The sequence below is a fragment of the Ochlerotatus camptorhynchus genome, unplaced genomic scaffold, assembly GCF_037179485.1.
Source record: "Ochlerotatus camptorhynchus isolate MF236.1 unplaced genomic scaffold, CSIRO-AGI_Acam_v1.1 ptg000108l, whole genome shotgun sequence".
Classification (NCBI taxonomy): Eukaryota; Metazoa; Arthropoda; class Insecta; order Diptera; family Culicidae; genus Ochlerotatus; species Ochlerotatus camptorhynchus.
Window position 1 is genome coordinate 1,171,447 of NW_027040598.1, and position 22,914 is coordinate 1,194,360.

The 22,914-nt window shown below is 40.2% G+C and overlaps 2 protein-coding genes across 2 annotated transcripts in view; one reads left to right on the forward strand and one right to left on the reverse strand.

The window, feature by feature from the left end:
• LOC135699418 (xanthine dehydrogenase-like) overlaps positions 1–22,914 on the forward strand; it is a 394,729-nt gene that overhangs the window by 20,734 nt on the left and 351,081 nt on the right. The gene's annotated exons all lie outside the window — the stretch shown is intronic.
• LOC135699437 (protein phosphatase 1 regulatory subunit 14B) overlaps positions 1–22,914 on the reverse strand; it is a 128,170-nt gene that overhangs the window by 15,732 nt on the left and 89,524 nt on the right. Inside the window, exons 3-4 of the mRNA XM_065219701.1 lie at positions 6,212–6,581; positions 6,030–6,104 (exon numbers count right to left, since the gene is read on the reverse strand). Coding sequence (XP_065075773.1) covers positions 6,030–6,104; positions 6,212–6,424 — 288 coding nt within the window. The 5' untranslated portion in view covers positions 6,425–6,581. The remainder of the gene's footprint in view (positions 1–6,029; positions 6,105–6,211; positions 6,582–22,914) is intronic.

Sequence of the window (22,914 nt, forward strand, 5' to 3'; positions counted from 1 at the left end):
TCGGCGGTGATTGAGTATGGGGAGAGTTGTCAATTTGTTAGCAATGAGTCAAAAAGTAAACCCACATAAACAATAACCATAAGAAGCACCCAATGATAATGATGATGATGATGATGATGATGATGACGATGATGGACTGCCACCTATTGTAGTAAGGCGCCTGGACTGTTCCTACTAAATGACTTGATCAAGATTTGATTTTTTATCATACTCATCATACTCCTGTATGAAGGGCCCAAAACGGTGGGATGGACCCGTAAGCAGAGACACTTACGCGAAACTCGCGGGAGTCATACAAAATCTCCTTCCAGTTAAGTTCATACAACTAAAAACCAAATCAAGCCATCATGTGGCGAAGCGTTCCAATAGATGGAGAGAAGAGCCCACCCTCTATCCACGAAATGTTACTAGCATCTTAAGGGCCATCAGAAGCGCCTAACCACCAATTCGGGATATCATCCCAGATCGATATTTGTGTGATCGAATTGAAAGAGGAAGTGACTTTCATAGATATAATACTAGAAACGCCTAGAAATCCTTTGTAGGGGTAAGAGGTGGGACCATCTATGCGGTATGGTCGCACCATCTATGATATCGTTTGTGTATGGTACCCGTTGATGAGGGAATTATTTTCATTTTTATAATTCTCGACTATAAAATCGAGAGGAAAGTCTATATGCAGGGTGGCCCGTGAATTTAATAAATTAAATTCCCAGTTTTAACCGGTCGTCCATCATAGTTTTCCCGATTTCATATAAATAGATTCATATAGTAAAAAGAAATGCTCCAAAAGGCTCCAAGATTGCATCAAATTGCCAAACAAATAAATCCTACCAAGGTGAGCATTCTCTTAACATGGAACTTTAAACCTAATAATTTTAAATGTCAAATGAACTAAAGTTGAAAAAACACATCTATGTCACTTGAAAATTCATACACGCAAACCACACAAGTACAAGAAATAAACATCATTTCAAGTTAAAAAAAAAAAACAAATTTTAAAATTTTGTTCCATAATTTAAATAAATTTGTATACATAAGACTAACATTTTCCAGTTTTTCAGCGTATCGGAATTTTGAAATTTCGCTTGAATACCTGTAATTTTTTCAATGGTAGAGTGGGTTATTGGACCATATGATAAATTTAACCTGGATTTTTTTAAAGTGATAGTAAAACTAAATAGTGAAAGTGAATACTGAATTAGTGAAAGTGAAACTGATACAATAGTAGTAGAATTAAATAGAAAAACCAACTACAAACCGACATGAATGACCATAGCAAAAACGCCGTGACCAAAGCACACTAATGACATCTGGCTCCGGGTTCGCGGAAAATATTTAGCTAAGCCATGGACCAGCATGCAAAAGTTATGAATTGGTTCATGTCTGATCTATTCTGGACAAATTATTTTTATCTAGATCAAACAATCCTATGGTTTAGACAGTTCGGATCACTGCACATTTAAATCGACCGTTTACGATTTTCGGGCATAAGTAAGAATTAAGTGTCATGTCGGTTTGTCGGTGGAAAAACAACGTAATAAGACATACAATTATTGTACTAAATCGCTCAAAAACAATCAATTTAGACATGGACATAGTTGAAGATGCTGAGTGTCAAATAACAGACTTAAAGTGGTGGGTGAAAAGTAACCTCCTTGACCGCCAGAATGCGCTGCTACTACAAAAAAGATTATGGTGCCTTGTATTCCGTTCATATTTAGGCAGACATGCCAAATTTCAGTGCGATACTGCCTTTATTTTTGTTTTGACAGCTGATTGTTGTTGACGTTTTTGGCATCGTGTTAAAAACGATTTTCGTTCTCTCATAAAACATTACTTTTTTGAGAGGCAAAACGGCGAAGGAAACAACAGAAAAATTGGATAAATATTATGGGGCTAATGCTCCGTCAGATTACACCGTCAAATACTGGTTTCGAGAGTTTCGTGGTGGCCGCAGCTCCACTACCGATCAAGTCCGCAGCGGCAGGCCCTCCGATGCGGTTACAGAGGACAATGTCAAAAAAATACATGAAATGGTGTTTTCTGACCGGAAAGTGAAGGTGTGCGAGCTAGCAGATACCGCAAGATTAGTACTGAGCGCACACGCCATATTTTGGTCGAGTTTCTGCTTATGAAAAAGTTATCCTGCCGCTGGCTGCCGCGCAAGCTCACTCCTGACCAAAAACACGAACGCAAGAGCACTTCGAAAGAGTGTTTGGACTTGCTGATGCGGAATCGGGCGGACTTTTGGCGTCGATTGGTAACTGTTGATTAATCCTGGATCCCTTATTACACCCCAGAGAACATAATGAGTGCCCGGCAATGGACCGAAGCCGGCACGAGTGCTCCGAAGCGGTTGAGGGAGGCTCGATGGGTCGGAAAGGTTATGGTGTCGGTTTTCTGGGATTGTCATAGCATAATCGTCGTGGACTACCTTGAAAAAGGAAAAACCATCAACAGTGTTACTGTCCATTATTGGAGCGATTGAAGGCCGAAATCACTGCAAAACGGCCTCACGGGCAGCGAAAAAAAAGTTTTTGCAAGACAATGCGCCGGCGCACAAGAGCATCGCAACCACGGCTAAAATCAATGACTTACGGCTCCAATTGCTTCCGCATCCACCGTATTCACCCGATTTGGCTCCTTCAGACTATTATCACCGACAAACCGACATGAATGACCATACAAAGTAAAGGGTGATACGGTCAAAATTTGGTCAATATCAACTTGACGTATTTCTTTCAATTTTGCATTTAAAAAACCTGAACACCCCTCATTTTGAAGGTGTGTGTGTGTAGAATGTTGCTCCTATTTTGATTTTGGAATTCACTCTTCAGTTGTCAAAATGCCGTCCAAGCAAGAAGAGCAGCGTATCCAAATTTTGCTCGCGCATCGCGAAAATCCGAGCTACTCGCACGCAAAGTTGGCAAAATCGCTAAAAGTTGCCAAATCAACCGTTACAAATGTAATTAAAGTGTTTGGGGAACGTTTGTCGACAGCCAGGAAGTCTGGATCGGGGGGAAATCGAAAACCGGAAGCCGCTGAGACGACAAAGAGAGTTGCCGGTAGTTTCAAGCGAAACCCTAACCTCTCTCTCCGAGATGCCGCAAATAAGCTGGGTGTATTGTCTACAACCGTGCATCGAGCCAAAAAACGAGCCGGACTATCGACTTACAAGAAGGTAGTGACTCCAAATCGCGATGATAAACAAAATACGACGGCCAAAGCGCGATCCCGGAGGCTGTACACGACGATGCTGACGAAGTTTGACTGCGTGGTAATGGACGACGAAACCTACGTCAAAGCCGACTACAAGCAGCTTCCGGGACAGGAGTTTTATACGGCAAAAGGAAGGGGAAAGGTAGCAGATGTTTTCAAGCACATGAAACTGTCAAAGTTCGCAAAGAAATATCTGGTTTGGCAAGCCATCTGTACCTGTGGCTTGAAAAGCAGCATTTTCATAGCTTCCGGGACTGTCAACCAAGAAATTTACGTGAAAGAGTGTTTGAATAAACGTCTGCTGCCTTTCCTGAAGAAACACGGTTGTTCCGTACTGTTTTGGCCGGATTTGGCATCTTGCCATTACGGTAAAAAGGCCATGGAGTGGTACGCCGCCAACAACGTGCAGGTGGTTCCCAAGGACAAGAACCCTCCCAACACGCCAGAGCTCTGCCCAATTGAGAAATACTGGGCTATTGTCAAGCGGAACCTAAAGAAGACCAAAAAAACTGCTAAGGGCGAGCAGCAGTTCAAGGCAAACTGGCTTTCTGCGGCGAAGAAGGTGGACAAGGTGGCTGTACAAAATCTGATGGCAGGGGTCAAGCGTAAGGCCCGGCAATTCGGATTTGGAAAAGCGGAAGCCTAACTGAATATTTTTCCTGAATTTTATACTAATTAAACTTGAAAAAGAAATTTAATTTGATTTTTTAAATAAACGATTTCACCGATTTCACCGATTTACACGCGTTTTCCCTTGACCAAATTTTGACCGTATCACCCTTTACCATCAAATTTCTGATCAAAGCGCAAAACTTACATCTGCCGCCGTGTTCGCGAAAAATGGGTATCCTAGCCACGAACACGCAGGCAAAATGTGTGAGTTGGTTCGTGTCTAATCTATTCCGGGCTAATTATTTTTGTCTAGATAGAAAATTTCTATGGTTTTGACAGATGGGGTCGCTGCACAATTGAATATGCCGTTATGGATTCTCGATCAAGAGTTAAATTTAAGTTTCATGTCGGTTTGTCGGTGCTATTATCTCTTACCAAACCTCAAAAGATGGCTCATCAATAGAAAATTCAGCACACGTGAGAAAATCATCGACGCCGCGGAGGAGTATTTCGCAGACCTTTCGGACGATCATGAAGTTGGAAAATCGCTGGAATAAGTGTATCGAGCTAAAAGGGGACTATATTGAATAAAATAAAATAAAAACACTTAAAATTAATTATACGATATATTAGGAGATGAAAATATAGAGTAGGTAGTTCCGTTAGAGTACGGCAGTGTGAAAATTGTACATGGCAGTCTTCTCGAAAACATTTACCATGTGAGCTTGTGTAAAAAATCAAAGCGAATGTTCAGCTTGAGCTTACGCGCAATTTTGTACCCAGTTACATTTCATACAATACACTCGGGTGTATTGATGTACCCAAGTGTATTCGCAGCACACGGGTACATTGCACATGGGTTTGTGCACGGAGCAAAATTATAAAATTTTAAAATCTTGATAGAGCTGGAATTAGGGTGTAACAGCCTTTTCTAGTTGACTTCAAGGAATTCAAGGCACGCCTGCACAAACCACCGTGTCCATCGGGTAGGGGAAGTCTTCCTCTATTCCATAATGATTTCGATTTGCCAGCAAGAGCCATGACTTTCGAGAAATAATCGAGAGAAGTCACTGTTTACAAAAACTGTTACACCCTTATTTCAGCTCTATCTAGAAATAACAAAAAAAAAACGTTTCCAACCGGGACTCGAACCACCGACGAACCGACGTGACAGCTCATAGAAGCTACTTTCAAAATCTTGCCCAAGACGCTATATTTAAAATACGTTAAGCACTACCGACATCTACTCATCCGATCGCGACATATCACGAGCAAGGACACGAACACACGTAAAATTTATATTGACTTGGTTTGTGTCTTAACTCGTTTGACAGATCTGATCGCCTGTAGGACAGATCAAATCGCTCATTTGACAAATCGAATTGTGGACAAACGAAATATGCATGTCGGTTCGTCGGTGCTCGAACAATGAATCTTGTGATTATCAGGCCTGCGTCCCGTCTATTTCATGCGAGGATAATATGTAGGTTAAAGGCATATAATAAGCGCTCATAGGGCAACTCTTCCATTTTCTCAAACGACCGGTATGAGACAGGCACAATCGCGCCATCTGTCGCTCAAAGGTAAATGCTCCGAACGAATTGGATAGCAAAGGTTCCATCCTCAGAAGAAAGGTTTGTGTATTTGCTCATTTTTCTATGCGTTGCTTCCACCTTCGCTCGAGCGCAGCGCTACTGTGTCTGTCGCTTGGATTCAGGCAAAGTTGCCAGTCTTCTTGATATGTTGTCTTCGCCTTTATGCAAGCCTGAGGCTTGGTATTTATTTTAGGATCCTCACTGAAATCATTAAGAAAAATTGGCAAGCTTTTGCTTTGAAAAATTTTGGAAACCCTCCGACATTGCTGATTTGATTAGATCTCAGACTTAATTTTTGGTATCTTCTACTAAACGAAAGTTATGAATATCGAGTTTCAAGATATATTCAATATATCGGACTTTTATTAATAGAATTTGATTAATAAAAGGCATAAACGATCATATTTTAAGGTTCAAATCAAATTTCCGATTATTCCCCGGTATTATATAGGATCGAAAAAGTATCATTACGCTCAGAAAAATGAGCTCTTTCTGCACTTAACCGACTTAACTTAACAGGCAACCGTTTAGTCCTGGTTATTGAATTATTGAATGAGTCTTAATATTTTATTAAATACCAGCAAAAAGAATTATACTTACGAATAAGTGAGATCTTCTGATGTCGTCGGTATCCATGTCGAGAATTTCGTCGATATCGACATCTATCGCTTCCGTCTATGCAAGAGAGAGAGAGAGAGAATGAAAAAAGAAAAAAACCATAACAATAAATTAGAACCAGTCCTACTATATGGACCCCATCATCGCATCGCATCGCAACTTACCGGTGGATCGAACAGCTTCTGCAGTTCATCGTACAGCCACATCTCCACGGCGAGCCGCTTCCGGATGAGACTCATCTGGTGTGAGCCGTACTTTGCGGTGAGGAATTTCTCCCGACGTTCCTTCACTTCGCCCTTTTCGGTAAAATTGACCCTCAGCCCGGTACGACCCGGTGATCGTTCACAGTCATTCATGGTTTCAACGCCGCACTGCATCGCGTCACTTCACCCCACCGTCGTTAGCCCCTGGTGCGTGTGCAAGGTCCGGTTTTACAGCTATTTGAGGACTGTGGTGAGTCCTCCTTCACACTTAGTTCACCGCAGCGGTGGCCTACTGGGATCTCGGCAGCCAAGATTCAATCAAAGAGGCAATCTGGAAGAAGACACCATAGGGAAAAGAGACGATTTTTATTTGGAAAATTAAATTAATAATCATGATGTGGCGGTGAAGTTTTAAATTGGTCAAACGCTTCGTTTACGACGGAAATTTCGAAGAAGTTTGCGCCCGTGTCAGAAAATAAATCCCCTCACCGCGCTGCAGAAGCGGCAACGCCCTCATCGTGGGGACACTTAACTAATCACGAGCTAATGTGATTAAGACTAATTTAGACAATTTATGGTACTGGGAAGTGAGGTTTTAATTTTATTGTTGACTTGGAATGCACGCTTCGGTTGACATTTGATCTTGGAAGAACGGAACTTTGGTTATTTTTAATTTTAGAATTTCTAATTGAAGATATCAGAAGCAAACCGGGAAAGTTAAATTTTCCACAGCCAGCTTTAATCAACAGCTTCCCCATTGTATTGCGCAAAGAATAGCATCAAAGCAACCCTTGTGCTGCTGTCTCCATTAGGAAATTCGTTCCAGTTTTCACCCTTCTTAGTGACCCAATTTTTGCAACACCGGCCTCGATTCGTAGTCCTATTCCTATAGCTTGATGTCGTTATAGGCTGGCAATTGCCGGTGCAATATAAAATATGCACGAAAAAAAAAAATGACAGTTTGCAGCAACTGAATGCACCTCACCATTCAATTAGTGTGGTGCGGCGCTGCTGACACTTTGTTTTTGTTTTGATTGCTGTTTCTAATGAGTGTTGGCGGGTAATCGTGGAATATGTGTACATACGAACTGCCCTTCCTAATGGGTGCAATATGTGTATACCAACAGTAAAACACGAAGAGTGTTTTGCTCAGCTTTGCCATCGCGATTATGAATGGCAAAGAAAAGTAATAAAAACTGCACCGCTCATAACACGTGTTCACGACATCAATTTATTCGAGTGCTGATATAGTAAACGCATTATTCGAGTGTGACTGTGAGCACACATTCACAGCAAACGTTGAATTCTCGCATGCATTCAGTGTAAAATATCACTGAGCTGATTCGACGCGCCTGCTGTCTGTGTGTGACAATGCATATTTGTGAAAATTTGGGTTACTATGCGAACGAACGATTCGCTTTTATTCGTGTGTTTACCGTCAATCAAGCGCCTCCACTGTGTCAAACAGCAGTCATGGGAACGCCCGGTGATTGAAGTGTTGATCCTTTTAACATTCCTGTTGATCATATTTCGCATCATTTCAACCGGTGTTATGTGAACCCACCTTTGAAATTTTCGTCTGCATACGCAATACAATTTGTTCTTACATCCAATGTAAGGTTCGATTTATTACATAGGGAAGAGCGCTACTTCGTCGTAATCGCCCATTTCCGTTCTATCGAGCAGAAATCATCAATAATATCAATGATTTCACCATGCACAAAACAATAATACGTTTGTTCCGATGCGTTAGTTCATTAGCTACGACATAAATCCTATTAGAGCGCATTGTATGCATATTTACGCTCATTGTTCTCAAAACAAAAGCAGCGCTCCTAGCGCATCTCCTTTTTATCCGTTTATCCGTAGGACGAAGGAAATCTAATGGCGTTTCAATGCGTTTGAACGGAATTGAAACGCGTAGGACGAATTTAGAAGCAAGAAGCAGTGTTAGATTTTTAATAATATCTCAACATTGTTTGACTCTTTATCAAATTCAACGGTACGTATGGAAAGGTGGATAAATTTAGAAGTTATCTTTGATGAAAACATTCCATGTTTTGTTCAAACGCTTTCCAAAAAGCGTGGTAAAGTGCGGGATGTCCTTAGTAGGACGGAAATTAGATCAAAAACCCTACTCTGCCTCAGTGTCATACGACAAATGTAATGACAGTTCTTGAAATGAACTACAGCGTACAAACAAGTTTTTCCAGAATGCATATTTTTGTATAAAACCATCATGAGATGATTTTCTAGACGCAATGCATTTGGGGGAAACAAATTTTGTTCAAAAAATTAGTTAAGAATTACAAAATATTTTTAAAAACCTTCCGGTGACCACATTACAGAACCTGGACATGTCGCGAAACAAAGCAAATTCTGCATACTTTTCATGCCAATCTGTAATAGAATTTTACATTTCCCGGATGGGTGTTTCAAAAATAAACAAAACTCAAATTCGCGTGATAAGCGCAGACTTAAAATTAATAGCTGCACGACGGCTAGTTGAACGAACGGGACGATCTAATATATATTTTTCAGAATAAACACAATGGCGGTCGTTGCCCACATTTGAAATGTTGTTTGCTCTTATAGTCAGCAAAATCTGCTTATTGCCATTAACGTTTGAGTTTAAAGCAGATAAATCCGTTTCGGTCTACTTTGGAGCGGTCACTTGTCGCTTTAACATACGTCACACGATGAGTTGCAGCCGTAACTGAGCTCTATGTGATAAAACATCTGCTCGCGCAAACGGTATGCAAACATACGTAATTTGCAAGATGACAGCTTGGCTTCGCTGTCGCTCGGGCGGGGATCGTTGGCAGACGTGCTGAATTATTGTGCACATCTTTCGCTTGCCCGATCTACGTCTAGCTTTATTGTTGATTTGTTGAGATTAGTGATGTTTAACGCACGCACATTAGCGAGTGCATCGCACGGAACCGAAAAATTACCCAAAATTAAGTTCTTTTCACTCATCTCCCATGTTCCGTTCAATAAGCTAATTTTCAGTAAACCGCTTATAGTAGTTTACATTTGACTACGGCAAAAATAATTACTTACTCGTGAGTATTTTCTACCCAAAATTAGAATATCTCATATACAAATTTTTGGGTAGAAACCACCCAGGTCGGTCAAAACTGAACCTACCTAAAAATGGGTAAACTACTTATGTTGGGAGTGACATGTTGACAAATGGACAACATCAACATTAATCCGATCGACTTTGTTCATTTGTCAACTTATCACTTCCAACATAGTTTACCCATTTTTGGGTAGGTTCAGTTTTGACCGATCTGGGTGGATTCTGCCCAAATTTGGGTAGTTTTGAAATAGCGTGCAGACTTATCTGACGTTTGTGAATGCACGAGTGCATGAGTGCAGAACTTTGGGTAAATTCAAAGGTTTTGTTGCACTAATACACTCAGGTCTTTTTTTTACACGGGGGATACGTACCGTGTAAAAAAAAACCGTGTAAAAAAAAACCTACGAGATTTTGATTTTTCGCATGCTTAAATGTTTCAAAAAAATCGGATTTTGATGCCATTTGTAATTAAAGCATGATATGGTCCATATACCTAGACATATTTTAAAAATTTCTGTATTTACACCAAAAATTGTGATTTTTTTTAAGTATGCCATTCGATTACCTATAGCTTGAAACGGATAATGTGATTAGAATCAAGTCGATAGGTTGTATCGTTGTCGAGAAATCGTTAAAAACGTACCGTGTAAATCGTGGAAAACCGTGTAAAAAAAACCGTCTAAAAAAAAACCGCGTAAAAAAAACCGTGTAAAAAAAGACTTCAGTGTACTTATAATTTACCCAAAGTTATGCACTAATACTTGTGCAATTCACAAACGTCAGAGAAGTCTATTCTCAACATTTGCGATAAGTATTTCCACGTAACATTTTAAAAGGGCCTATTAGTTTCTGAAAAAAAAAAATTGTAAGGCACCTTTCGCGCGAACCGAAACTCGCTCACGCAAAACAAGCACATTATCGGGGAGAGGAGAATTTCCCCTACCACGCGAAAAGGTCCTTACAAATTTTGTTTTCAAAAGCTGATCCCAATTAACAATTTTAGCCGCAGATTAGCTTTTACAACCAAACCACAGACAAACAGGCGTAGCTCTTTGAATTAGTTTTTCTTGAAAACATTGTACCTAAAAAAACAGGACCTCAGTAACGCCATCGCTCGAGTTTCTCGTGGAAAACAAGCTAGCTCGCTAAGTCGCAAGCAATGTTACATGCAAGGTAAACCAAGGGGGGGGGAGGTGGCTATCAAATACGAACAATCGTCGACTACCTCGCATAACTTGTTCCAAACGTAAACAAGCCATAAGATACCTACAGGGTTTGTTTACGTTTGGAACCAATTTCATATAAGAATGATCAGTAGGTTGATTTGACAGCACGTCCCCCCCACCAGAGGTAAACGGAATATATAGAAACGCCAGCGCTTTGGTGAGCAGCGCGGAAATGATAATACTCAAATCAGTCGTTAAATGTGCATGATTCAAAATGAAGTGTTACGGCTGTTTGTCTGTGGCCAAACATTTGGCTTATACAGCTAATTTTTGCATGTATAAGCTTCTTCTTCTTCTTCTTCTTCTTCGCATTTCAAGCTTATTGCATATCGCATATTAGCTTATTGCGTGCTCTCAACTTAGTGTTCTAGATGCACTTCCACAGTTATTAATTGAGAGCTTTCGATGCCTGTACCATTTTTGCAATGATATGATTATGTGGCAAGTCCAATCATACCAGGGAAGTCGAGAAATTTTCCAACCCGAAAAATTCCTAGACTGAACCGGGAATCGAACCCAGCCACCTCCAGCATGGTCTTGCTTTGTAGCTGCGCCTTTACCGACTGAGCTAAGGGAGGCCCCATGTATAAGCTAGACTGCAGCTAAAATTGTGGGATATACATTTTTTTTTATCTAGTTCGTTTATTTGGAAGGCTCAATTGGTTAGCTTTACGGATGTACAATTTCGAACAGCGTCCGAAACTGTGACGCATGCAATTAATTTGTTTAGCTGTTGTTTGAGCTGCCCTGTAATCCAGTCTGTAATTGATTTTACAAGTCCAATGCCAAATTTGAAATTTTCGCTCTTCGGTGCTCAAACGGTTCCAAACTGGATCTTGATTAGCCTCTCAAAAGTTGAACTATTTAATTAAGAAACTGACTTGGCACAAACGTTATGATGTTTATATGAAAATTACTATGGGAAAACCCGAGGGAGAAGACGGCTTTCATTTGAGTACCTCTTTTACTCAGAGTTGCTCAGAGTTACTCTGGTTTGCTCTGGGATCTGATCTAATTTGTGACGAAAACAAAATTAGTAGGGCATATAGTTTTGGAATCTGACCATGCAAATGTCAGTTCGATAACGAAACGAAAACAATTAATGAAGAAAATAAATATATGCAATATTTAAATTAGGAAATAATCTCGTTTTCTACCAGTTCATTGAAGTTTTGGCAGTTTTCTTAAATCACTCTGATGATGGCTTTCTGCAGGGCACTTTTCTCTTTGCAATGATAATGAAATTGACCAGGATCTCCGGTGGGGACATGTACTTAATGATGAGTCCTGTGAGGGTCTTGGTTGCTAGAACAAAAAATAAAAACGTACAAACTATTCCACCAAACCCCCGCATACGCCCCCCTAGCCCCATTTGTTTTGTATCTAAATAGCAACGTTATTGCGTGATGTTTGTTTTGCTAATAGGTTCTCCGATGAATTGAATGTATTTTACGGCAGAGATCACCGGCTGAAAAAACCAACGTTTCTTGGACTGCGCTGTCAAAACAATCGAGATAATAAAATTGTTCATCAGAGAGCAAAAGAGTTCCTCAGAGTTACTCTGGATTGCTCTTAATTTCTCAGTCTTTCCCCTCGGGAAAACCAAATGTTTTGCTCATATCCCTCTCAAAATTCATAATTTCACTCTGCTTTTAAAAATGATAGCTGTGGAAATAGAGGCAACATTTCGTACCCACAGACTTACAAAATGAGGGATGTTCAAGTTTTTTGATGTACGAATTTGAGTCGACCAATTTTTGACCGTTTCACCCTTTATGTTCTTACAAAGCGCTACAAAAACTTCAAAGAAGTCGGCAGTCCCATGAACTTCAGCAAATTTTCTTGACCTTTTATGAAGGTACGAGAATTTCAGGAAAATTTTGTGAACTTTATGTTAGTTCCATTAATCACAGATAAAATTGCGGGAACCTTCAAAAAGTTCTGAGAATTCCGAGGGAATTCCAAGCATGTAATGGAAGCTCCAAAAACTTTGTTGTAGTTCTGATAACATTCAGAACTACGGGGAAGTTTTAAAGTTTTTTATGTTTCTAATTGTCGTCCACTGGTCACCATAAATAGCCAGTCGAACTCCAGATTATGCACTACCGTTCATAGTGGCGACAACGCTCTGATAAGACAACGAAACCCCACCCTCAAGCTCCTTCCCTGATCCTATCGTTCGAAAATGTACCCCTCTAACTTCGGGTAAGCCGCGAGTATTCGGCCTAACTTCTACTTGACATAGAAATAAGTGAATTTTGTTAAAATGTTCATTGTTTTGTTCATGAATTATCGGCTCCGAAAAGCTAACGCGATTGAGATTTCCCGATAAACGAACTAGATAAAAAGTTTTTTATGTTAGGATACGATAGTTTCAGGACAGTTCCATAGATTTTACTCAAATTTCTGGAAATTTAGTGAGGATCAAAAGCTTCATGGCAGTTCCATTTAATTCAGGAAAATTGCAGGAGCATACAGAAGTTGCCAAAACATCATTTAAATTTAATGATCTTATGGGACGTTACGTGAACTTTGGGGCAGTTCTGCGGGAACTTCAGTGTAGTTCCATGAAAACCAGGAAAATTGCGGGAACTTCAGCGATGTTCCGAGACTTTCAGGTAAATTTTGAGAAATTAAAGGCAGTTCCATAAAATTCAGTAAAATAGCGAGAACCTTCCAGATGTTCCAAAAATTAAAGATATCTCAGAGATCATCAGAAAAGTTTAGAGAATTTTAGAAAAAATCGGAAACTTTACATACAGTTATGAATTTCACGGAAAAGCAGATAACTCCAGGATGTTTAGAGATCTTTAAGGCAGTTTTATCAATTTCAGGGCAATTCCAGGAACAGCATCAGAAGAGTAACGAGAGCTTCAGGAATGATTCAAGAACTCCGGGGTGGTCTTAAAAATAGGAACTATAAAGAAGTTAAAAATGAAATGAAATATCGAGGTTTTCGGAGAAGTTTCATGAGCTTCTATAAAATTTCGAAAACTCCAGGAAAGCTTTGAGCACTTTTAAGAAGTTCTAAGAATTTCAGGAATTTCCAGAAAATTGCAGAGAAGTTAAGAAAACTTTGTTATGAGTTATGAGTTATGAGAACTTGGGATTTTTTTTCCTTGATTTGTTTTCCGTCGATCTTGTTTTCTGTGCTGAGCACCAATGCTACTGACGCCAGGGAGGCAGCTCCCACACCTGGACCCTACTTATCGACCCATCAACTCATGAACCGGGGACCAACGGCTTTACTTCCCCCGTGATTAGAGATGTTATGCCTCAGAACATACCGGTGGCGCCGACTGGGATTGAACCCAGGCCTGCTTGGAAGAGAGGTAATCACGCTTACCACTACACCACCGGCGCCGCTAACTTGGGAATTGTGGAAGCTTAAAATAAATACCAAAAGCCTCAGGGAAGTTAAATCTAGAGATCTGCGGGGAATCTCAGGGGCCTCCAGGGAAATTCCAATAACTTTAGGAAAATACAGACTTTCGGTAAGATAAAGTTCCTAAACTTTAAGGAAAGTCCAGAGATTTTCAAAGAAAGAAGTTTAAAGACGTTTAGGACAATTTAATTAATTTCTGGGTAGTTTTAATAACTTCAGAAGAATCAGGGATGAACAGAGATCGTCAAGGCAGTTTAATCAACTTCAAGGAAATTTAAGGAGCGATTTTTGCAGGGATGTTTCTAGTACTTCAAGGAAGATCAGAGAACTTCAAAGCAGTTCACGATGTTCCGAGGAATTATAAAAAATACAAGAATTTCAGGAGTGTTAAAAAAATTGTAAAATGGCGTAGTCTTCAGGGGCGGTCCAGGTTCAGTGAAATTGCAGTACCTTTTACGAAGTTCTAAGAACTTCAGCAATATCCAGAGATTTTCAGGGGAGAAAGAAAAAATTTCAGAGAACTTGAGGAAGATTGTGGAAATTTTAAATACATACCAATGATAGGTCTAGATACCTTTAGGGAAGCTCAGAGACCTTAAGGAAAATTCCAAAAATTCCAGGAATGTCCAGACTTTCGGGAAATTTAAAGATGAAGTTCTGAAAATTTCAAGAATGTCCTGAGATTTTCAAAGCTTTCTTTGATCAAAGATTTTTAAGACAATTTCATTTATTTCTGGGCTGTTTCAATGCCTTCAAATGAATCAGGAAAGATCAGTGATCCTCAAGGCAGTTCAATTAATTTCAAGGAAATTACAGGAATTTTACAAAATTTTCAAGAAACTCAGGGAATTTCCGAAAACTTCAGTAAAGTTCCAAGATTTTCAAGGATGTCCAAAGAACTTCAGAGAAATGTTGAGATTTTAAGGCAGTATCATTTTTTGCAGGGATGTTTCTAGTACTTCAAGGAAGATCAGAGAACTTCAAAGCAGTTCAAGATGTTCCAAAAATTTAATGTGTTTAAAAAAATGTTAAATGGCGTAGTCTCCAGGGCAGACCATGAATATCGGGAAAATTTATGGAACGATAGAGAAGCTCCCAGAACTTCTTGAAAATTTAAGAAACTTCATGAAGAAACTAAAACTTTATGGAAATCCGAGAAATTTAGAAATTTTCCAGGAGCTCAAGCATTTTCAAAAATTTCAGCTGGAAGGCCGTTCACTTTTATAAAGTTCTAAGAAGTTTAGAGAAGTTCAGAGTGCTTTATTGAAGTTCAGAGATCTTTCAGGCAGTTCCAATAACTTCAGAAAGGCACCGAAAGCTTCAGAAAAGTCTTTCAGGCAAATTTAAGAAAAAGTGTTTAAGAAAGAGTGTTGATTAGAGTTTTATCATCGCCAAAGATTCGATCCAGGGATTGGTTTCTTTATAAGCGCTATTTTTAGTTTTAGATCGTTAAGTGCACGAAAGAGGGTACAACTTTACATCCCATTAAGAAGGCTAAGTTCAAAGACCAAAACGTCGGACATTAAACATCGTAGTTTACTGATCCCACGTTGTACTGAAAAGCCAATTCTCTACAAATGAGTAGTTTTTAGTTTTATGGCGAGCTGGTTACAGAAAAGTTTTATGCGTACTCTAATTTCAAATAGAGGGCCGAAAAATTGTAAGCATACACTTCACTCCCGTGTCATTCAATATTCATCACTGGAATAATCGATATCATCCAGATCCAGAGCCGTATTCTTGAGAGCATGCATCAACTTTACTGCTGCTTTAAATTGATAAAAATTTTGCCTTCCAACCTCTGCAACTGGGTTCTTGGATCTCCCATACCCCCCTCCCCTTCCCCAAAGCCACCGGACCGTGCAAACGCAGGAAATGGCGGTAATAACATTTTAATATAAAACTTCGTTTGCTATCAGAGGCACTTGTGGAATATGACAAAATTTGCTATTGGTCCTTTGCTTTTGATCGGGTGTTCGTGCCATCGGGTATTCCAGTATACCGGACAAACACTATGTAGAAGTGGATTCCGTTGACGTTATGACATTGAAATTTTGCTAAATTGTACCACCAACTTAAACTTGCTGTGTAATACTGTGCCGAGAGCAGGTCTCGAAGGTCAACGAAAATAAATTGCATTTTGGTTATTGTTGTTGTTGCTCTCCTCCATCATGCCAATAAAAATCGAAGTTGGCTTTGAGTTTGATTTGAACTTGAGAATTGTACGAAAGCAACGCCTTCTTTCGTTGGAGCGTTTCAGCACAGTTTAATCATAATGAATTCAGTTTTTGCACAGCTACAAACGAAAGAAACAATCCAAACAGATGACACAAATCCAAAAATGAGCACGTTCCAAAGCTAAGGAGGATGGCAGAGTGTAGCTATACCGAAAAAAAAGCGACAAATTTGCATTTTTCTCGAACGGCAAAACAAGAAAGGCAAAGTTTCCGGCTCTGGCGCATGCCGTTCCTCATCAGGCCGAATGTGACTAGAATGAATTTTATTTGCTCTACGCTCTTCATCTTGCTTCATTCCAACGAAGTTTTTGCTAATTTGTACCAGAGTAACATCACAGCAAAAAATAATGCCATTCTTTCATCCAATTATTACCAGCAAGATGGAAGGAGCATTTGTCTTGTTTATCGAGATCACTATTTCGAACTCGCCATCTGCCATAAAACATCATACTTGACGGTGCCATCTGTTGACGTTGACGTTATTTTTTTTTGGGTGAAGATTTCTTACGGTAGATAGGGCGGAGAAAATACTTTACGAAAATTTGGCACGAAGCAATTTGTGAATGTACACGATTCTCCCCATCCCTTTGCGATGGAATCGTTCGAAAAATCTTAATTGAGCCAAATTTTGGGTCGGTCAAACTGTGGCCAGCATCATGATCGGTGAAATTAATCTCGCGAACGGTTTCTACTATGGCACGCAGATTAATCGTAATATCGCTCATTTTCGTTTTAATGACTGGGGATTGCTTTTCGTCGAAAAGCGGAACCCGTGCCCTACAAAAGTTCTCCACCAAGGGATGGCACCTGAAAATCTTGAAAGTCCACAAATCCATCATGCAAATCTTCACTGCTTCAGAAACGAAACTCCGATTACATAAAATGTCCCAACCGCGAGGGCGCAGCTGTTTGTCTTGCAAATTTATGAACGCTCATTTTTTATTAGATTTCAGTTCGTTGTTCTTTGTGTCTTCATTCATTGTCTTTCCATTTACATTCTTGAAGAAAAAAGAATCTGATCTACAACCAACAACGGGCCATCCAAGCAACCACATTCGCCGCAGTGAGTGCATCAAATTTGCAAACCAGTCAACTCGTCGTCGTCATCGTCGTGGGTTGCTACGACCTGCCCGCGAATAATGCTCATTTCACTCCGTGGCCGTTTGTTGGTCCATTGTGGCAGTCAGTAAAATCGAGGAATAAAGAATCAAACGAACAAAAGTTATAAAATTTAATTCCAGTTCAGACCGCCCCAGACTGAGAGAAGCCTTGGTGCAGTCGTACTCAAGTTTCCCAGCAACAACCTAAAAGGTTACTTCTGTCCTGTCGTTGCCATTTGATGCAGGGGCGGGTTGAGGTTATATTGAGACATTAATTTTGCAAGTGGTTCTCCGTCGCGTCATTTCACGAAATGCCCAATCGTCCGTCCATCCATCCATCCATCCATCCATCCATCCATCCAACCGCCACCCGTCCATCCATTAGTAATCGCGTTGGCGCGAATGTCAATAATCAAACGAGAAACGTGCACGGCATCTCCGCAGGCGAGATGCGCTCTGGCAGCAGGCCGTTAGAAAAGTCCGAAAAGTGTCAAAGTCGTGAGTGGCAACCAAGTTCAACATTTTCTTCATTTTTTTTTATCTTGCCTTCTTTGTTCGAGCGAGTCGTTAGGGATAGGACCTCGAGATTACCTGGTCACGTTTTTTCGTTAATTTTAGTCCCATTGCAGCACCGTTACGTTGTTGTTGTTTATTGGTGCGGTACCAACCGATTCAAGGAGATGCTTGAGACCGAAAAAAAAAGAGTATAAAATGTCGAACACACCTGACGGATGTCCGTATGTTTCTTATTAGGGAGAAGGCATTCTTTGTGTGCCTGACGACGTGACGCAGCATTGCAAATGAGTTTGATTGAAATTTGAGCGGAAAATGTGCGAACGACGGTTTTTTAAATTGTGGATAGGAAGCTAGGTTCAGTTTAATTGAAAAATCAGTTTCGCAATTCATGAACTTGGTAATATTTTAGGATAGTTTAAATATAAGAAAATAGAGAGTAATTTGGGTAAAAAGCCATTTGTTTTGAGATTTGTTTTGCAGAATCGCATGCGCGTTCATTCTCTTGGTGCACAACGCTGGGTTCAATGTCTGAGATTTGAGAATGATTTTCCTAACACTGATTCATAAATAATTGTGTGATTAATTCCATTCGAATTTAGAGAAGAAGGAAATCAAAAGGAATCAAATGCTAAAGATAGATCGGAATGAATTTTAAGTTAAAAATAAATGGAATTCTGGGCAGAATAGCTAGGGAATTTTGACCAGAATCACAAAGAACTTCTCCGAAGGATTCACTAGAATTCAAAAATAATATTGTTAGAAGAAATTGACTGGTAAACAACTATCGTACGTGCAATGCGTGTTCTTAGCCTATTCTACAGCAACTCCTATCCCTCCCCGCGGTGCTAACTGGGGTACTATTAGGAATTATCGGGTAACCAATCCCGGTGGGATCTTGGTCGAATTATAAAAAGGAAGGGAGACCTCTCCTCTTCGAAGGGATTGGGCTTTACAACCTGAGTGTCTGACTCTGTCCATAACCATGCTAGGGGCAGCTGATCATCGTCCTCGGGTCAGCGAGGGACTCTGGCAGTGGGCGTACTTTGGTTCGCGTGTAAAGGGCCTTAGAAAGTTTGTTTACAAATGCTTTAGTGCCGTTATCAAATGTTATGCCTGAAATTTAAGTGAAAATTCACCAAATGTCTCGTTAAATGGTCTAAACACAGGCTACACAAAGCCGTGCACGATGGTTCTCCGGTAGGGGGATTGCACGGCCGTTGAGACTAATTCAGTGAGAGAGTAACTTTTACTCAGTTGTGTGCGAAACTTCTTAAAACGCAGGTCACTCAGAGCTGAATGGACTGCGTTTTTAGAAATTTCTCATACAACTGAGTAAAAATGACTCCCTCACTGAGCTAGTCTCAGCGGCCGTGTGGGGTTAGCCATCCGTAAATATCTCAAATTGGAAATAGCACAGGCGATCCCATGTTTGAAAAATTACAAGATAATTCTGATGAGGAGTTACTTCTATGTCAAAGACATTGACGATTGTCTTGCCGAAAATTGCACGCTAAGGCAGCTTGCAGATGACGGCGTGGCCTCCGTTGTTGGGCCAAAAGCACCGGACCTGCAAGGACCATTTGAAGATAACTCGGACAATTTGTCTACATGGGCAATGAATCTGGGTATCGAATTCTCTCCGGAGAAAACTGAGATCGTTGTTTTTTCTAGGAAGCTTTATCCAACACAGTTGCAGCTTCAACGCATGAGTAAAACAATCATTCACAGCATGTCTTTCAAGTATTTAGGTATCTGGTTCGATTCCAAATGCACTTGGGGAAAACACGTTGCATATCTGAGTCAGAGGTGCCAACAATGAATCAATTTTCTTCGTTGTATCACCGGCACTTCGTGGGGAGCCCATCCGGAAGATCTGATAAGACTTCACAAAACCACCATTCTATCGGTTTTGGAGTATGGTAGCTTTTGCTTCCAACCGGCGGCGAACACGCACATCTTGAAGCTGCAACGGATTCAATATCGTTGTATTCTAATCGCACTAGATCGGTTCGCGGAATTGTCGTTTCGGTTCCTCATCCGCTGTGAAGTCATGAACCCGTTGGTGATCGAGAATTTTGAGAAGCTGCTTGAACGAAATCCGCAAACACGATTCATGAGCTTGAACTACGAGTACATGACTCTGGAAATCAGCCCCTCCTCGTTCAATACCAATGAAGTATCCCACGATTTCAGTTGTTCTTCCGTAAGATTCGATCTCACAATGAGGGGGGAAATTCAACGAATACCAGAGCCCCATCGCCCCCCGATTGTACCATCCATCTTCGCCACGTCAATGCTGAGAAGAGATTTTTCACTGATGGATCCACAATAAATGCGTCCACTGGTTTTGGTGTATGCAATGATCTTCATAGTGCCTCATATCAGCTTCAAAAACCATCAAAAACGACGTTGTGAAACTAGCAGCTATATTGTACGCGTTAAAGCAGATCTCCTCACGTCCACCTGATCACTATTTAATTTTTTTCGGATAGTCTAAGTTCTCTGGAGGCTATGCGAACGAAATACGAAATACGATCGTCACTGAGTGCTTTATCAAACAGCTCACATATCATCACCTTAGCATGGGTCCCTTCTCATTGTTCTATCCCGGGCAATGAGAAAGCAGACTCGCTGACTACGGTGGGCGCTATGGAAAGCGACATTTACAAGCGACAAATCACCTACAATGAATTTTTCACAATTCTAGATAGAGCTGGAATTAGGGCGCAACAGCTTTTGTAAACAGTGACTTCCCTCGATGATTTCTCGGAAGCCATGGCTCTCCCTGACAAATCGACATCACCATCGAGTAGAGGAAGACGTCTCCTACCCGATGGATATATTGGTTTGTGTAGGCGTACCTTGAATTCCGAGAAATCAACGAGAGAAGTCATTGTTTACAAAGGCTGTTACGCCCTAATTCCAGCTCTATCTAGAATTGCTCGTCAGCAAGTCCTGATCAACTGGCAACAAAAGTGGAATGATGGTGATCTGGGATGATGGTTACATTCGATCCTCCCACAGGAGTCGATCAAACCCTGGTTCAAGGGATTGGACGTGGATCGCGATTTTATCCGGGTAATGTCCAGGCTCATGTCCAATCACTACTCGTTAAACGCACACCTCTACCGCATAGAGCTTGTAGACAGCAGTTTGTGTGCCAATGGAAACGGCTATCACGACATCGAGCATGTTGTCTGGTCCTGCACCTCACATCATGTGGCGAGATCCGAACTACTTGAATCTCTCAGGGCCCGAGGAAAACAACCTTATACACCAATTAGAGACGTTCTGGCTTGCCGTGATCTCGATTTTATGAGATTAATTTACCTCAAGTCCCCTCTTGTATCATTTCAGCTGTGCTTTCAATGCTTCGAGATCCACATCATATGCCCGTCAATACAGTGCTTCACCCACAATCATCCGTCGAAAGAAGCAGAAAGAAAAAGGTTTTCCAATATCCCTTTCCCTTTATCACTTTTTAATAAATGTATTTATTAATCTCGAGTAAGCCGCGAGTATTTGGCCTCCATTCTCCTAACTTTAGTTGTAAAAAAAGATTATCAAAAATTACATGTAAAGTAGTTTGGCTCCACAAAGCTACCGCATTTGAGCCTTGACAAATAAATGGATTGTAAAAAAAAACGATGAGGAGTAACAAAAGCTCGTTTTCTTAGGATCATTATAAATACTTTTTTAGTTAATTTTAAGGAATTCAACGGAGGTAAGGACCAATTCTGAGGAGAATACAATGAAATACTGATGGCGAATACTGATGAAAACTCATACCGAGTTCGGAGGAAATTTCTAAGGGAATTATAAGCAGAGTACTCAAGAATTATGAAGACGGATTCAAGAAGAATTATAAAAGATACCATGTACTGAGGATATCCTCATTTCTGAGAAGAATTTCATGAGATTCCTGGAAGTATTTCAAAAGATGTTTTTGACGTAGGACTACGTCTGTGATTTCTATATGGGAGTACACTTTGTGAAAACCGAAAATGGAACATGTAACAAAATTATGAAATATTTTGAACGTTAATAACTCAGCTGCCCCTGGACCAATTTCAATAATTTTATCACCAATCGATTAGAAATATTTCTAATAATAATAAGATTTATGACTTTATCATTCTTCAAAATGTCACTATTGGAAATTGCACGAAAATGCAACTGTTGCAATGATAATTAATATTATCACCGATTGCCTGCGAACAGTGATTTCCCTAACACAGATTTCAAAGTTGAATTCCATCCGGTCTCACCAAACGGTGTTTATTCAATCACCGCGTGTCGAGTGCTGGTGTTCTCCAGTACACAACAAAAGGCTCCCCGCATGCAGCGAGCTACAGCCCATATGACCATGCTTAGAAGGAGGAAGAAGTCGCACAGCTATTGATCGGAATCAGTAGCTCTTCGTGAGTCGCTGTGGGCCATCTATGTCAAGTGCGTGATACTAAAGAATATAAACAGAGAGATCCCCACTTAAATTCATATTCCTACACAAAACACAAGCTTCTGCTGCAGTTAACAAATAAGATTTATTATTTAAGACCACTTAGTCCTACGTCACTTTTGGGTACAACCCCATAGGGCTGTCTCTTGTAGTTTTTTTTATTTAAAGAGAATTCTGATGACAATTAATCAAACAATTCTGCGGATAATTCCAAGAAGAGTTCGATGAGAATTTCAATCAGAATTTAAATAGAATAGAATTCCGAGGCAGTTTAAAACAAATGTTGGGTGGGAGAATGTCAAGGGAATTCTGAGGAGAGTTTGAAGGGAATCTCGAGGATAATTTCAATAGTAGTCAAAGGATAAATTCAAGGTTATTCTGAGGAGAATTCTATTGAGAATTCCATGACATCTTTCTGTTTTCTTTTGACGTAGGATTACGTCTTTCGGCAACATATTGGGGGTGCAATTTCAAAAAACCAAAATCTACCGCATTACGAAAAGAGGTCAGGTTTTGATCACAAATAACTCTGTCAATAGCAGATGGATTTTAATTCTAAACAAGCTAATCGATCAGAAATTTAGCAACAAATCTGCTAAATTGAACACTATGTTAATTTTCAATAGGTCACTTCTGTAAATTACACAAATGTCCAA